At 44.7% G+C, this 16,675-nt stretch overlaps 1 protein-coding gene across 13 annotated transcripts in view; it reads left to right on the top strand.

Moving 5' to 3' along the window:
* Positions 1-10,103, top strand: part of EBF1 (EBF transcription factor 1) — a 404,609-nt gene extending 394,506 nt beyond the window's left edge. For 7 of the 13 annotated variants that reach the window (XM_068979369.1, XM_068979375.1, XM_068979368.1 and 4 more), the window contains 2 exons: positions 1,273-1,467; positions 9,976-10,103. In XM_068979369.1, the coding sequence (XP_068835470.1) occupies positions 1,273-1,467; positions 9,976-10,007 (227 nt within the window). In that variant the 3' untranslated portion in view covers positions 10,008-10,103. Of the gene's footprint in view, positions 1-1,272; positions 1,468-1,792; positions 1,861-9,975 lie in introns of those variants that run through there. The other 6 variants (XM_068979366.1, XM_068979363.1, XM_068979373.1 and 3 more) reach the window with 2 other exon arrangements.
* Positions 10,104-16,675: the final 6,572 nt, after the last annotated feature.

Raw genomic sequence — 16,675 nt, 5'->3', positions numbered from 1 at the left:
TGAGATGACTAGCAACTAGCGAAAGATGAAATGCCAGGTGGAGAGGACCTGCATCACTCACACTCTTTCATATCCCCCAAGCAGCTAGATTGTCTCTCTCTCTGAATCACCAGAGATCTCCTGTCATTGATAATCCACGTCCCCACCACTCCCAGACTGTGAGTATTTACGTAAAGCCCCAATCTTGCTGCTTATTAGCTCACACGCATGCATCTCTGTACAGTTCTGCAGGAGGTAGAAAGGATTTGGAACTTTGACTTGTAGTCCCTCATTAGTCACTCAGAAAGCACGTGGTGGATTATTTATCCATCTGGCCTCCTACCTACTTCTATCTGTGTTGTGGAACATGGCGATATAGTCATATCCTTCAAGAGGGCTTCCCAGGTGGCTCAGTGGTAAAGACTCCACCTACCAATGCAGGAGACTCAAGATTCCAGTTCAGTCCCTGCGTGGGGAAGATCCCCTGGAGGAGGAAATGGCCTGTTCTCGCCTGGGAAATCCCCATGGGCAGAGGAGCCTGGTAGGCTACAGACCACGGGGTCCTGAAGAGTCAGACATGACTGGCACACATACACGTACACTTCGGGAAGCTGTAGTAGCTTCATGGGGAGACATCAGACACACACACCACCATCCATTCATCAGTGCCTTAAATTAGAATCCTGGCATTGCCTTCAACTCACTCTTCCTCCTCGTACCTCTCCTTCCACTAGTGACCGCACCCTCTCAGTCTGGCCATCTCTCTGCAGGGTAGCCTCATAGACAGATCCCTGCACTGGAGTGTGGTTCCAGAACTCACCTTTCAGTTCACTCACTGGGGCAAGTATCCCAGACCCTTTGTATCCCCAGACCCTTTGCTATGACCTCAGTATAGGTCCTACCTGAAATACTTCCTTTGACACCTCCTCCATGGAACCTTCTTTGGTTTCCCTTCCCCGACTCCCCAGAGTGGGCCATACTTACTGTTGAAGCTATTATGTGCTACTATTCTCTTTGTAAGAACACTCTTGCGTCCTGGCCTGAGACGCTCTAGCATACTGCCTGGCGCATAGTAGGCCTACAATAAACACACAAGAGATCGCAGTCACCACCCACAAAAGGAAACACATGCCAGGTGCCAAATGATGAAAGCTGACAAGACCTTGAGAGTTCAGTGAAGGCTCGTGCTAGAAGGGTGGCCTAAGCGGGGTGGGCATCAGGGTGAGAGCTGAGAGGCTGTGTGTCAGGATGCCAGGAGAAGCGCTGATTTTTCTTTTTCCCCTTGCCCCTTAGTCGTGCCATCCAGCCCCACCATGGCCTCCTCCACAAGCCTCCCCTCCAATTGCAGCAGCTCCTCCGGCATCTTCTCCTTCTCACCAGCCAACATGGTCTCAGCCGTGAAACAGAAGAGTGCTTTTGCGCCTGTCGTCAGACCCCAGACCTCCCCACCTCCCACCTGCACCAGCACCAACGGGAACAGTCTGCAAGGTAAGCCCCAGGCCCCACCTGGGGCCAACCAGATGCCCTGACTCACCTTCCCAGGGCCTGCTGCAGACACGCTGCTGCTCAGGGCTCGCTCGGCCTTGGGCTTGCCTGCCCCTGTGGGCCCTCAGCTCTTCTGTTCCTGTGTGTTCGCCCTTGTTGGACCTGGCCCCAGGTCCCCCACTTCCCTCCTCTGCTGGAGTTGCCTGAGCAGTTCTTCCAACTCCAGCAGTTCTGCTCAGGCCCTAGATTTCCTTGAGAAACACCGTCGCCACTTACTAATGTCGTCGTTTCTCTTTCCTCTCTCATTCCCTGTGGTCGCCATAATCAGATCAGTCTTTTGTGGACTCTAGCAAGTTCTCCACGGCAGGGTCCCTCCCAGGACTGGCATTCTCCTGAAGTAGGTTCCCTTCCTGTTGCCTGTGTCAGCATGAACACGTGTGGGGCTGATCATGGGGAGGGGGTGTGACGGCCCAGTCAGGGCCCTGAGGTTACAACATCTTAGACCAAACACCCAAGGCTTACTGCTGCTAGGAACCAGAAAGCCCAAAGTGCCACTGGAGGACCCTGGTTCATATTAAAACTGTTCGACTTCCTCCCCCTCATGGAATTTGGAAAATGAGTCACAAAGATTTTAGGGGACCTTTCTATTCATTGAGAAATAAAGAACCTTTTAAAATGGGTCTACCGTTTCTTACCTTCTCCTTAAGTGCTGCCACTGAGTTGGGGTACTGAGCTGCACAGCCTCTTTCCTTTCCCACAGTGGGACTGTGGGATCAGTACTCAGATTTTATAGATGAGAAAGCAAAAGACTAGTGAGGTTAGGGAATGGCTTGACTTGGAGACAATGGTATGTGGCAGAGGCTGGCTTCAAACTCAGGCTCAAAAGTTCTATCTCCTGCTCTATCTTCCAAGCACTATACTACTCAGAGTGGGTAAACAGGATGCATCCAGGATTCCTAAGGCAGCTGGCAGGGAAGTAAGATCAATAAAATCATCAGTTGCCATTCTTTGAGCAATGACCGGTGTTAAGCACTGTGCCTGCTTTATCTTATTTAATCCTCACAACTTCCTGATGAAACACAAGGACAGTTATGGTCTCCATTGTACAGAGGGTAACACTCAGGCATCAGGAGAGTAAACAAACACCTGCTCAGAGGCATAGGCAGAAACAGAGGGGATGAAAATAAACCCTCAGGATCTGTGCCCCAACCCAGTGCCCCACAGAACCTTCCTTTCAGTGGCCGGCTTGCCCATCTTCACTGACAGAGCTCAGCCGTGGAGGCTGAGAGCAGTCAAGAAGGCAGTCTTGTTTCTTATTGTCTATTTATACGTCCATACATGTACTTTGTACTGATGTAAACTTACATACCTTCTCTCGAAGATTCCATAAGGGCAGTACTGTTCCTGTTATACAGATGGGAAAACGAAGGCCCAGTTTGCTCAGGGTCATGTATCTAGTAATGATGGAGCCAAAACCGAACCCCCTGTATGACTTCTGAACCTGAGCTCCCCCTGCCTGCACCTTTCTGACTCCAGAAGGTCTCTGCAGAGCACTGCTCAGAGACCTGCTGGCCAGTCTGTCCAGCACAGGCGAGGTGAGTGCCCATCCCTGAAAACATCCCCCAGCAAAGCCACCTTCTTAGAGGGAAAAGGAAGACAGACTCTGGAATGACATTTCAGGCAATATTGTTTGTGATAGAAAATGCCCACCCCACAAAAAAAGGGGAGCCACCCGTTCATGCAAGTATCTTTTTCAGCTAAAAATAATGCTCTGTCACCCTGACTACACCTCCAGCTGGCAAACTGAGGATGTAATGCCTAAGTGAACATCATAGCTTATAATGGGTTTAAATAAGGATAAAAACGTATGGAAATCAGAAATTTACCATTCCCGAGCTGCCAATCATAGCCCTTGTTAAACGTAGACTTGACGTCAGGAAGGAGGTGTAATGGGGTTTGTAATCAGCCATGGGGGGGGGGGTGGCATGTGAGAAGATGAGGCCCATGGCTCTTGGAGGGTCCCTGACTGAAGTGGGCAGCCCTTCAGTGAGGCCAAAGGTCTTTTCATGCTGTGTGGATCAAGGAGGGAACAGGAAGAGTCTGAAAGGAGAAACTCAGCCCGAATTTTAGAGCCTCCTGGATTAAGGGAACTTCCGGTGGTGTAGTGTGTGTGTATACTTAAGTAATGATGAGATGGCCTCAAGACAGGGCCACATAAAAGGTGTGTGCATTTGTTACCCCTAGAGCGTTTCTAACCCAGTCTGCACAGATCCCCAAACTACAGAGCCTGCCTCCCCCTTCTGACGTGCAGCCTCCACCTCTCCAACCCTGCCGAGTGCACAGCGGGAGGCTCTGGGGCATATAACTCCGGGCACGCTTGTGCTCGACTTGCTGTTGTGGATGACACTGCCCTTCCCTTCTAGTTGAGCGTGGGTCCTGGTGGTTTTTGTGTTACCAATTCTGTTAGGCACCAAAGGTCCTTAGTTTTGGGGTGATGGCAGCAGAGGAGGTATGAGAGGAGGAATTGACGTCACAGTAACTGACACCAACTTCCGGGAAGCTCTCCTCCACCCCGCCCACTCTGCTCCCGCCGTCCACTCACCAGGCAGGGCCCACCCACTCACCAGGCAGGGCCCACCCACCCGCGCTGCGCGTCTGTCGTCTGTTTGCTTCCCCTGCAGAGGTGGGCGCAGTGCGCCACTGTTTTCAGGGGTCTCTTGCCGGGGGGGCCTTGGCTTCTGGGAAAACCCGAAACCTAAGACTGACCTCATCTTCAGCTTTCTAAATTCCACTTCTATTAAAAATTTTAAAGAGACATGTAGGCTAGAGAATTGAGAATCTCGGAAGTTGTGGTATTCTCCTCGTTGTCATTGTTACAGTAACAGCTGTTTCATTTGGACCCACCTTGTTTAGAATTGTGATTATTAAGACAGGGCAAGTGACGGAGGAAGAGTTGGTTAAGCAAATTGACCATATAAGCAAGATTAGAGGTGACACAGTTAGGCTGTTTAAGTGTTTTAAAGGTCTATTTACCTCCAACTACCACTCTGCTAATTGTCCATCTTTTTTTTTTTTTTAACCAACAACTCCTTAGAGATCCGTTTCCGTAGCAGCCCTTTCTCAGCCTCTGCTCGTGACAGCACACATTTATTCCTCAACAGATACACACTGTGGTCTCGTGATGGTGATGACAATGGTCAGAGCCACCAATGTGGGAGGGCTTCTTCCCAGCCTGTCTTCTTCACTGTCTCATGTGTTCCTTCCAACCAGCCTTAGATATAGGCTGTTTATTGTCCCCATTATACAGATGCAGAAAGTGAGAGCTGAGAAGGCTTATCCAGAGTTATAGGACTAGCGCATCAGGGGAGACTGGGGTTAAGTCCCAGCCCAACTGACTATTATGTAAGTATGGAAGTGTTGGTTGCTCTGTCGTGTCTGACTCTCAGCAACCCCATGGCTCCTCTGTCCATGGGATTCTCCTGGCAAGAATAGTCGAGTGGGTTGCCATGCCCTCTTCCAGGGGGTCTTACCAACCCAGGGATTGAACTTGTGTCTCCTGCGACTTCTGCATTGCAGGTGGATTCTTTACTGTCTGAGCCACCAGGAAAGCCCCAATATAAGCCCCTATGTTAAACTAAATGGTCATATTCAAGCCACTGGGCAACCAGCTGTGGAAGTTCAGATGAGGGAAAGATTAGGGAGAATTCAGACCAGCCTTATGGAGAAGGTTGACTTTGAACTGGACCTTAGATGAGGGGCAAGTAGGATTCAGGCCCAGGGAGATGAGGTGAGGGGGGAGGCATTTTAAGCAGAAGGTTTAAGGACAACCTGAGCCTGAGTCCTGTGTGGTAGCCACTAAGTCATGTACCCTCCTAGAGCACAGGTACCAAGAGGCAGGGAGAAAGGGTAACAGGGAAGTCCTTACCTGGGAGTCAGGAGCTCCATTCTTATATTTTAGAATTTGCAGTTTCTTCTGTGACTCCAGTTGGTTTTCTCTCCCAGGTAGGTAAAACCTTTGACAATCTACTATTTGCCTGAGACATCTGTAGGACACTCTTGTCTCAGTATTTCTGGAGTCTCATAAGATGTTCTATTTAAAAAAAAGAAAGAAATGGTTATGGTCAAACAAACCTCGAAAATGGTGCTTACTATCTTGGAATTACAATGCATGCAAGTTTAATTAAAGGCTCTAAGACACCCCACAGCTAAACAGAAGAGTCTCCCTCTTAGTTCTCTGCACTTATTGGCCCATTAAGACCAGTGAACATCCTATGAAAAACTATGTAAAATTTAGACATATTTTGGATTTAAAGATAATAACACAGAGACATCTCCTTCCATTGTTATCAAATGTCATTGGTCAGTCCTGATCTTAGACTCCTCAAGTGTGTCTGTTTTCAGAGGCCAAGACTTGAGTTACCTTATATACTCAGTTATAGTCCTGGAGACATGCTTTCCCTTCTCCCAAAGCTGGGCCCTTGAAGCATGGATTCTATCTAATTGTGGGCCTCAAAGGATTTCATTCAGAGATAGGCAGCCCCCAGAATGCTGTCACCATGTCACTGGACCTGCCCCCAAGGTGGGGATTTTAAACCCTATGTTCCAGACAGTCTCCGCAGTGAAGAATTGAAAACAAAAGGCCAGAGTCATTTCACAGAAATCATACCCACATAGAACTTTTCTCCCCTTTCCCCACCTTGCTGGAGCGCAGGCTGGCCGGCCCCACCCAGCTCTCCACAGTCAGGTAGCACATCTCCTGGAATTGTCTTCGGCTTGATGCTCATGTTGAGTTTGTGCAAGCTCGTCCCCTCGTCCTGTTCCCGATTAGCTCCGCATCCTTACACATGTGGTGGTTCAAGGAAGTTCACATTCCACCCTCTCATTCCAGATTTCTCCCAGCTCAGCAAAACTTTGCATTTTGTCTTTGTTCTTATCCAATCAAAAAATGCATTGCCACTGAAGCCAGTAGTTTTCTTGAGCTTCTGTCAGAGAACATGATCACCCAGCTGCCAGGGGGATGGCAGAGCCACTTCGGTCTTGTGATGCCCTGGCACACGTTACTCTCTGAGAGTGTGGGGGTATTGTGTCCTCATGGAAATCTTCATGAGCCCCACTTGGGCAAGTCCATATGCCAGCAGCATTTCTGGAACATTCTAAGCCTCAAACACCCATCCATCTCACCCACATAAATAATCTTGAGGATTACGGCACAGACACAAGAAAAACAGCTCCTAACATCCCGGGAGCTTCCCCGCAGTCATGCAATGAGGTTTCTTTATTAAAAGGCCTCTTTAGAGTGCCTAAACCCAGAGGCCACAAACAGGACTCCTTGCCCAAAATTCACTCATCAATAAGGGTTCTGCATCTGGAGTTTAGGAAGTGATGGAAGAGATTTGGGGAGCAGTAACCCCCTGATGTTATGTGCAAAATTCTGGGTGTAAGCATCTCTGAGCCTTCTTGGACAGAGGTTCCCTGGCTTCCATTAGACCCACAGAGGAGTCTGAGGACCAATGAAGGAGAGGGAGGGAAGTGGGGCCAGACCACAGTCACCCCTAGACACCCCCAGACTGTATGTTTGTTTATTTGGCTTTGATTTTAACTTTTTGCTAACACATATAAACTGGGCTATTTTATGTTTTAGAGAATCCACCACTCCACCTTCACTGGAAGTAGTTCAGAACATGTGGTGGCTATGTGTAGGCATTCTCACGTGGCAGCAGTGAGTGCCACTCACGCTACAGAAGGCCTGACTCTGGCTGAGCCACCTCAGTCCCCACAGCGGGAACCTGGCTCACTTAGGATGCCAGCCTGGGCTCTTGACGTGCTGGAATTTTTAACCCCTGTGTCCCAGATTAAGAAACACTGTTAGCTCTGGACTGGCAGCATGTTTGTTAGTTAGCTTTGCTTTATAGCTTTTAATGTGGCTGTAATAGAAGTTTCATCTTATTGATTTAACACATTATTCGGGTATCAGAACACTGGGTAGGTTTTTGTTTTTGTTTTTTTTTTTAATTCTGGTCATCTAGAATTTTTTTTTTTAACCTGATGTTTTTAGGGCCCCATTGATAAATTTTGACTGGGTCCACTGACCCAAATTAGCAGGAATTTTGTCCATTTTCCCTTTTGCTTTGTATCATATGGAAACTCCCTGGTGATCAGGCTCTGCTCTAAGAAACTGCTGGGCACACAGACTAGATTTTGGTGGAAGGCATAAGTCACTTCTTTTGCCAGAGGTCTTAGCACTCCCTTGGGAATGTCTGCCTTTTAGTAGAGGTGCCTGGACCGACCTTCAGCCTGGAAGAAAAGATCCTTAGGGAGGCAGTACCACGCTGAGCTCTCACTCTGCAAAGACCCTCTTTCCCAGTCCATCCTCCTTGCCTTTGGAGCTACAGCATCTTGAATTCTCAAGGCTTGGATTGAAATACCCAGCTTCCTGTATCAGTCAAAATCTAGGGCTCAGTTGCATCTTAGGGGCGCACTGCATTTCCAATGGATCCCAAATCGTTGGGAGTTTAAATTGGCCTGCATTTGGCAAGAGACACTTCCTGTTTCTAAGAAAAATGGCTTATGAGGACTTACAAAAAAGACTCTAGGAGCTTTTGGACTGCAGAATGGCTCTTGCAAAACAACATTTGGATGATTTACGTGTAAATGAATCAGAAACATGTGGATTAAATTTCCTTGTGAATACAGATGGGTTTAAAAACTAACGGAAAAAGTGTTTGGCAAAATGCTTTTTTAAAAATTGAATCGAAAATTTCAGGGGGTTGGGGAGGGGAAGCAGAGGCTTGTGGGGCCCACAGCACTCAGAGCCTCACCTGGCCTTCCCATGTCTACTGAAGGCTTTGGGGCTCTCTTAAAAAAAGCCCATTCTTGCAGACATAAGAACTGGGAAATTTAGAGGGACACTTCCTAGATGCAGTCACCACTGACAAGGACATTAATTTAAATTTAGAATTGCCAACAAAAAGAAAGCAATGACTTCCTTTCTCCGCCTGACAGGATGCTAAGCTATCGCTGAGAGCCAAAGATGGCTGCCTCTTGCTTCTAATGTAAGCACTGCTCTCATGTCCACCTAGTTCAAAGTTGCCATCCTGAACTCTGCACTTGTCCCTTTATTCCTTATACCCATCAAGTGAAGTGTTCCATGTTGGACAGTACCTAGTTGATATAAGGAAACACAGCCCAGAAAAGTTCAGCAGTTTGCACTAGGTCACACAGCTAATTTAGCAGCAGAAGTTAATAGGAGCCTAACTCTATTAGGTCTTCACTAGGAGCTTATCCGGAGAAGGCAATGGCAACCCACTCCAGTACTTTTGCCTGGAAAATCCCATGGACGGAGGAGCCTGGTAGGCTGCAGTCGATGGGGTCGCACAGAGTCAGACACAACTGAAGCGACTTAGCAGCAGCAGCAGCAGCAGGAGCTTATCAGAACTAAGCACTTCATATTGGTTGTTAACATTTAAATTTCCCACAACTCTTAACAGTATCACTGCCCTAGCAAATATACCCCATTCCTAGCCGAGGAGGCAGAGAGGTTCATGGATACAACTCTGGGTGGAAAAGGAAGTGGCAACCCACTCCTGTATTTTCTTGCCAGGAAAATCCCATGGACAGTGGAGCCTGGTGGGCTACAGTCCATGGGGTCGCAGAGTCAGACACGACTGAGCATGCACGCAAGCAAGCAAGCAAGCACCTCTGGGGGACTTACTCAGCAAACGGAAAAGTGGTGGAACGTAGGCCTGTGGGATTCCATGCTCTTTTAATACAACTGTGTGAGGCCTCCCAACAATGCTTTGCAAGATGTTTAATTCTCCTATACAGCTTTCCCTTTGCCTAGGATCTCCTTCAGCTTTCCTAGGCTAAAGTTTTCTAGAGACATGGTCAGACCATTGCAGAAACCTTGACTGCAGCAGAGGTATAGGGGACACCTTCCCTCCTCATCCCCCAGGGAATGACGTCTCCTGGAGCTGGCTGCTTCTCACCCCAGGCCTGAGGACTGAAGTGAAGGCACCCAAATCGCCACTTCCAGTCCTCAGTGCTCAGCTCTCATGCTAATACAGAACACAGGCAGAGCCACGGTTTTTTGTAGCAATTGCCGGCTGTTATGGTGGACCAGTTTTTCATTTTATATTTTGGAAGTGAAAGCAAGGGGAAAAAAGAGTGACAAACTGAAAATTCCCACTCTTTTGCAAGTGATGGGGCTCTAACTTTCCCAGCAGTATTCAAACTCTGACTTGCCAGTTAGGTCTTAAAATTGAAATCAGATTTGGAGGGACGTTTAGGATCGTCTGTTAAAGACACATACACTCACTGATGACACTACATTCTTAATAAAGTACATGCATATTTTGTAATTAAAAATTCCTTCCAGGGAAGATGAGAAAGCTCATTTGTGGCTAATGTTCAACGAACATAGTGGTATGTGGGTGTTTTTTCCCCTCATCTTTTTTCTCTTTCAGTAGGAAGTTTGGACACAAAAGCCACTGACTCTTGTCTTCTCTTTCACAGCAATATCTGGCATGATTGTTCCTCCCATGTGAAAGAATTGCCTTGAAGAATTTTATTAATGAAGAGGTTGGATTCTGCTACAGAGAGTAATGTGATACAAGTCCCAGAGTGGAACTTTTAACTCAGGCCTTTTTAAGAGGAATCACAATAACTGCAGATTTTTAAACAAACAATATCGCCGACCTTGCAAATACTGAAATTGGAAGGGATCTGCTAATGCAGGGTGTTGGTTACAGTTGTACCTCCCGCCTCCTTGGGGGGATATATTTATTCTGTGTTGATAAAAGCAAATCCACTTTTTCTTTCTCTTGTTTTTTTAAGCTTAACTCTGCAATCACTTGTCTTTTATAAACCGTAAAGCTGTATACAAGGGACACTATAAATAAGACTCCATGTTTTAATTTATGATGTTTTTAAAGCTGTGTAAAAGGAGAATGAAGTGGTGATATTTACAGAAAAGTTTTAAAAAAAAAAAAGAAAAAAAAAAAAGCTTGTATGGGACAGAATAGGAATGCCAGTTAGATTTTTTAGGAAACTAAGGGTCGGCTTCTGCGCCTTAAAGCATATCAAGTGGTAGTTACTCGGACAGTGCATTTCCAGTATCTAACTTAACATGCCACCCTTTAGCAGTGCAAGCTTATTTCTCCCTTTCGTATTGTTGTCTTAAGTAACTGTGTAAATAAATGCAGCCTGGAAAGTTAACCAGTGATGTGAGTGATCACGTTTTCCCCTTCTACTCAAAATCCAGTGCCTCTAGACAGATGTTAAAACTGCATATTTAAACCTGATAGCACTCTCTCTTTTGCTTATGTCAACTTCTTATGAAGCCGATGGCCTCTCGAGAGCTTGGAGGCACACACACTGTGTGAGAATCTCCTTTGAAGACTGCATGGAACAGGGTCAGGCACAGAATTCCAAACTATTCCCTCCAGTTAGTTATCAAGTCAAAATCCCAGTAACATGCCGCCATTTACAAGGTTAAAGTTTACTCATCCTAAATGCTGACTTCATCCCAATCCTCCAACACAGCAGATCTTTCAGATTTCCCATTCGAGATAGCGCCTCTATTGGTCGACCCTTACTATTTGTAACATAGTAGATTGAAACAACAGGTTAAGTGCTTTGGAATCAAGCATAAAAGAAAACTGGGAGAAAGGAGAAGAAGGTTGAGACCTCAAAACACAGTTTTCTGTTCGATGGGAATTATTGCTCTCATTATCTGGGAAGTGTTCTTACAATAGAAGGTAATGGTGAAGAGGCAGCAAAGCTCCGAGGATGCATTTGCCTGAGATTTTTTTCTTTGCTGTTGTGTTTTTGTATGTAGTTATAAATACTGTAGATTTTTTGTGATTTTTTGCCAAAGTTGTTGTTCTATTTATACATTTTAATGTCTTAAGATGGTTTTTCAATATCATAAAAAAGATTTTACTGCATATTTTGCAAAGGAAAAAAAAAGCTCACTACCTTTAGCTTGCACATACTTGCAAAATTAATTAAAAGGCTTTTTGTTTTAAAGGGGATTTTGTAAGATATCCATATAAATAATGTATTTATCTTTGGAATTTGTACATTGCTTTCCCCTTCCTCCTTTTCCTCTGACTCCCAGTTTATTTTATTGTGTATGTTTGCTATGTGAAAAGTGCGTATTTGTTTGGTCACCTATAGTTAGCTGTTTCAATGTGATTTTTAAACATTTCATTTATAGTTATTTTTAGTATTGTTTTAAACCATGCTTCATTTTTTTTTTAAATTTTCACCCAAAAGCCATTGTCTATTTTTGTATTATTTGTAAGTTAAGAAGTTTTTTCCAATTTATGGCAAAAAATAGTAGCGTATTATTCTTGTAGCATTTAGTTCCGTAGATTAAAAAAAAATGTATCCTTTGCTTTGGAAGCTTACAGAAGAAAACCCTAATGCTGTTTTACTCTATTAATATGCATGGAACCTCTCCCTTTGGAGTGACGCATTTTGTGCATTAAATTCCAGGGAGAAACTTCATAGAAATCAATGAACATACTTTCTTTCCTAAGTCTGCTTGTATATTTCCTCTGTCTTTCACATAAATATAAACCAGCAGATTGGATGCCTTAACAATGCAAATCATATTCATTTCACTTGTACATTGTAACTGTGCACCAGAACTGTCAGTCATCACTAACATTCTAAGAAAAAAAGAAAAAAAAAGAAAAAAAAAAAAAAACAAAGAAATCGAAAAGCACAAAAGAACTGTTTTGTTACCTTAAGATAATGTAACTTTTTCTAGTAGATCAAGAAAATTTACAACAATGCTGCAACTGTGCATGCCCCCATATGGATTTTGCAATGGTTTTCACTAGACTGTCAGAGTGCGATTTTTATGGGTTGGGGCGGGTGGGGGAGGGGTGTTGCGGGAGGGAAGGGAGGGGAAGAAAGCTGATTTTTCTTGGTGAGAAATAATAATGATAAATAATAATAATAAAACTGGAAAATGTAAGCAAAGTGGACACATTGCTTCTCGGTACTCAGAAAGGTTGTCTGAATTTGTGTGGTAAGCGCTGGCCTGAAGATGTGTACAATTTAAAGCCATATTTTGTCTGGTGAGCCCCTTAACTGTTTGTGAAGGACTCCGGGTCAGCCGGTGAGGTGTCCGGCTCAGACCCTGGTGACAGACGCCACCCATTGTCAGCCATTGTAGTGGTTAGAACTTTTCTTGAAAGTCCAAAGAGCCTTTAAAATGTGTATAATTTGTGTTTCGTTGCCTCTATTTACACTGATTAGATGAAAGACATTCTGGCCCTCTGACCCTCTCTCTTCTACATGGAACTTTTACAAAAAAAAAGATGTTCCCCTAAATACAGAATATGGCTTTAAGAAGAAAACAAAAATAGAGAATTCAACTAAGATTTCAGTTTGGGGGGGAAAATACAGCTTCTGGATGACTGGATTGCATAACACACCCTGGCCTCACATTGTACTAGGATGCAGCTTAACGAAGTCATCTCTAAATCTAACCTTTCACCTTCCTATCAGACTTTTGGAATAGACACACACTGTACAGTTCAATCGTTAGAGAACCTAACTACTGTAGAGATTGTTATAATTTTTTTTTTTTTTGCAAACATTCAAGCTGTAAAAACTTTTCAACTTTCACAATATTTAATTAAAGTTACTTCTTGTCTGTGATGGCAGCTCCTAGTTGTGTATTCATTTCTCTATTTTGGATGAGCCCAAGTCCAACATAATGTAAAAAGGTCTGTGTGTGCGATGGCGTGGGGCCAGTGTTATCACCCAGAGAAAAGCAGCAAGAGTCATCCTGGGACACCCACTTTCCCTCTTTGTCAGTGCATGGGGATTTGCTAATCTGGAATGCAAATTGAACACACACAGCGTACTGCTGCCCTCTGCTGGCAGCAGCTGGACACACAATGCCCATCCTGGTCTGAGCCAAGAGCCCCAACGATTACGCTAGGCAAGCAATGAGATCCCCTGAAGTGACTGAATTATGAATCTAGGCTCTGGCCTCGCTGGAAAGTCATCCTCCATGTTCCAAGTCTGAACCAAGCTCTTCACATACCACTGCTAATTAATCCCAGTGAGCTTTCTGGTCAATTATGTGCCCTGGTTCACTGAGGAGGAGGCATGTGTGAACACAGAACTTTCCATGATCTATAGTTTTAAATCCTATGTGGATAAGACATTTTTCCTGTTGGAAAAAAACATTTACCTAGGGTCGAACATTCCACAAACACCCAGTAGGCACCTACTCCTGTAAAACTGTTTCACTTTAATTTCCATCATCATCCTAAGTCTCTCCAATCGCACATTCAATGCTCTCCCTACTTTTACAATTATTGGACATGATAAGCTTAATGATGCTTATAAAACACCTCAAAAACTCAGCAACTAGGCCAACAGAAAGTTGATGACCAGAGCTGCTAGGTCATCCTGCAATGACCATCCGGATCATTCGTGGTGGGCACTGCTGATACACTTTTGCTCTGGAATAGAGCCCAATCTGAGGTGATGAAAGAGTGTAATGAATAAGTTAATAGGCAGAGAAGCCACCATCCTCATCTTAAAAAGAAATCCATGCTGATTAGTTTGGTCATTCAGTATACATTTCTGGAATTCTGTATCAGGTACAGAAGATAAAAAGGGAACAAGAGTCCCCTGCCCTTAGGCCACTCATAATCTCAGACAAGAGGAATCTATACTTAGAGTAGTTTAGAGTGTTAAGGACAAGACACTCATAATGCTCCATAGAATAAGATGGACATCTACGCCTCTACATACTGGCTTCTACTTTCCTTAAGGCCTATTTCTTGGAAGCATTCATTTATTCACATAGACCTTGAGGGTTTCATCTGGCACCAGGTGAGGCCTGGTGGATTCTGTAACAAGCACAGCAACACTGATCCTGCCCTCATGGATCTTTATAGTCGAGTGAGGCAAGGAGACATTAACCAACCATACAAGTCTAACTAACAAACTGATAAGGGCAATGAAAGTCTAGAATGCTCTGAAAGTGTATTACAGTGGGATCTGTTTTTAACCTGAAGGGTTGGCGAAGGTTTCCAGAGAGAGGGACATCTAAGCTGAGATGTGAAGGATGAAGTAAGCGGGTGGGGTGGCACCATTAGCAGAGGGAATGAGAGCAGATATAAGGATCTAGGCTTTGGGCATAGACAGGGCCCATTCAGGAGAAGGAAATGGCAACCGACTCCAGTTCATGCCTGGGAAATCCCATGGACAGAGGGGGCTGGTGGGCTACAGTCCACGGGGTCATGAAGAGTTGGACACGACTGAGCATGCATGTGCAGGCACGGCCCATTCAAGAACAGAAGGACTGTGTCTGTAGAGTGCGCAGCTGTGCGAGATGGCACTGAGGAGCCTGGGAAGTTCAGAACAGACTGAGGACCTACTATCCGTTTGGCACCTCACTGGTTTGCTAGGATGCAGTAGGCAAGCCAGTCATAGCTCCAGCCTGTAGGGCCTGAACCAGTGGTCATAAACTCAATGCTCTGTATCTGACCAGAGACCATGATGGGAAACCATGAAGTGGGTGAGCTGGGGTGAAAAACACAAGGAACACTCGCTTACTCCAGGCAGTTGTCCCCACGTGGGAATGTAGCCCCAGCGATGCCCATCTTTCAAGAATGCCATTGTTGAATTATTTGAATATTATTGAATTATTTTTGTGTGAAATTCTCATTTTTTAAATGCTGCCATCTAATCCAAAAATAGTGCTTTCAAAACACTGCATTGGGGAAAAAAGAAAGTCCATGAGCATCTAAGAATGTCAGTTTGGAACTTGTGGCCAAAAGACAAGTTACTAAAGGAGATGTTTACTCAGCTTGATTTGAGGATCCTATTCACATTCCTAGCACTAGGTTAGGAAGGCTGCATGGAATGGCCTGCCTGCATGGTGTAAACAGACTCTCCAGGCAAATAAGGGAAAGCAGGGCATGGAGGGCCATGCTTGATGCCTCTAGAGCTGGCTATATGAAGAAAACAATGTTAAATTCATCAAAAGGAGTAGGAATGTGGGGAAATGGAATATATAATTGTGAAAAAACTCTCCATATCCTACAGTACATGTTCAACGTTAAACATACAGATCAGTTGTTTTTTTTTAAAAAAATAAATTTCCTTTTGCCTTGCCAAAACACCCTCATTGAAAAGTTCATTTTAAAAAGATATCCAGGGAAGTAAACCTTTTCCAGCACACCATGCTCATGGCCATGCCTCCCCTCACAGGCTCCAAATCACATTCTCAAAAATGTTGCTCCTGGAATGATTATGCTGTCCCTCCAACATCTCAATTTCTTCCTCCTCAATATTACTATCTAATCAGCCTACACATATTGTCTCATCTTAGAGGAAAAGAAAATATGATTAGACCTCACTTTGCTCTCAGTCTGTCCATCAGCCTTCTGCTCCATTTTATAGCAAGTCCTCTCTAAGAGGTGTCTGTCTTTTCTCCATTTCTATTCTCTTATTATCTTACAGTCGATAATTTCTCTTATCTGCTGTATCTTACAGTAGATAGTTGTCTTACAGTAGATATTTGCTGTAATGATGCACAGCAGGGAGTCTCAAACTTTGCAAACAAGGGATCAAACGTGTATTTTACAAGTATCCTGATAACTACCTAGAGAACAAATTGGAGAGAGGCAGAGGGGAAAGAGAACAATTAGGAGGCATTGCCATGGGTGAGGCAAAAAACGCACTGCTTGGACTAGAAGATTGGGAAAGGGGAAAATAGATAGGATTAGACATAGTTAGCATTTGATTATGGTCAACAATAGTGTATTACAAACTTCAAAGTTGCCAAGAGACTAGGTCTTAAATGTTCTCACCACAAAATGAAATAATTACGTGATGCCATGGAGGTGTGTGTTAGTGCTAAGGTGGTAATCACCTTGCAATTAGCATGTCGTACACCCTAAACTTTAGATGTCAAGTATACTCCAGTTAAACATGCCTAGTGGATAAAACCATTCTGATTTGGTGATGAGGCAATGTTGGGATTGGGGGAGGAGGAGAAGACAAGATAAAACTCAGCTTTCTGACTGAGACCCCCACTATTAGAGAAGTGGTTGACATCTCTATTTGGGCTGTCTCCTACTATTAAGATATGGAGCTTGGTAGTGAAATCCTTTCCTGCTGTTCCCTTTGCTTCCCTCTTCCAAGTATGATCCTCTTCTCCAGAGGTTTCTGT

This window comes from Capricornis sumatraensis, chromosome 9 (assembly GCF_032405125.1).
Source record: "Capricornis sumatraensis isolate serow.1 chromosome 9, serow.2, whole genome shotgun sequence".
Lineage (NCBI taxonomy): Eukaryota > Metazoa > Chordata > Mammalia > Artiodactyla > Bovidae > Capricornis > Capricornis sumatraensis.
The sequence above is the reverse complement of the archived record's forward strand: the minus strand, read 5'-3'. Positions and strand labels throughout refer to the sequence as shown.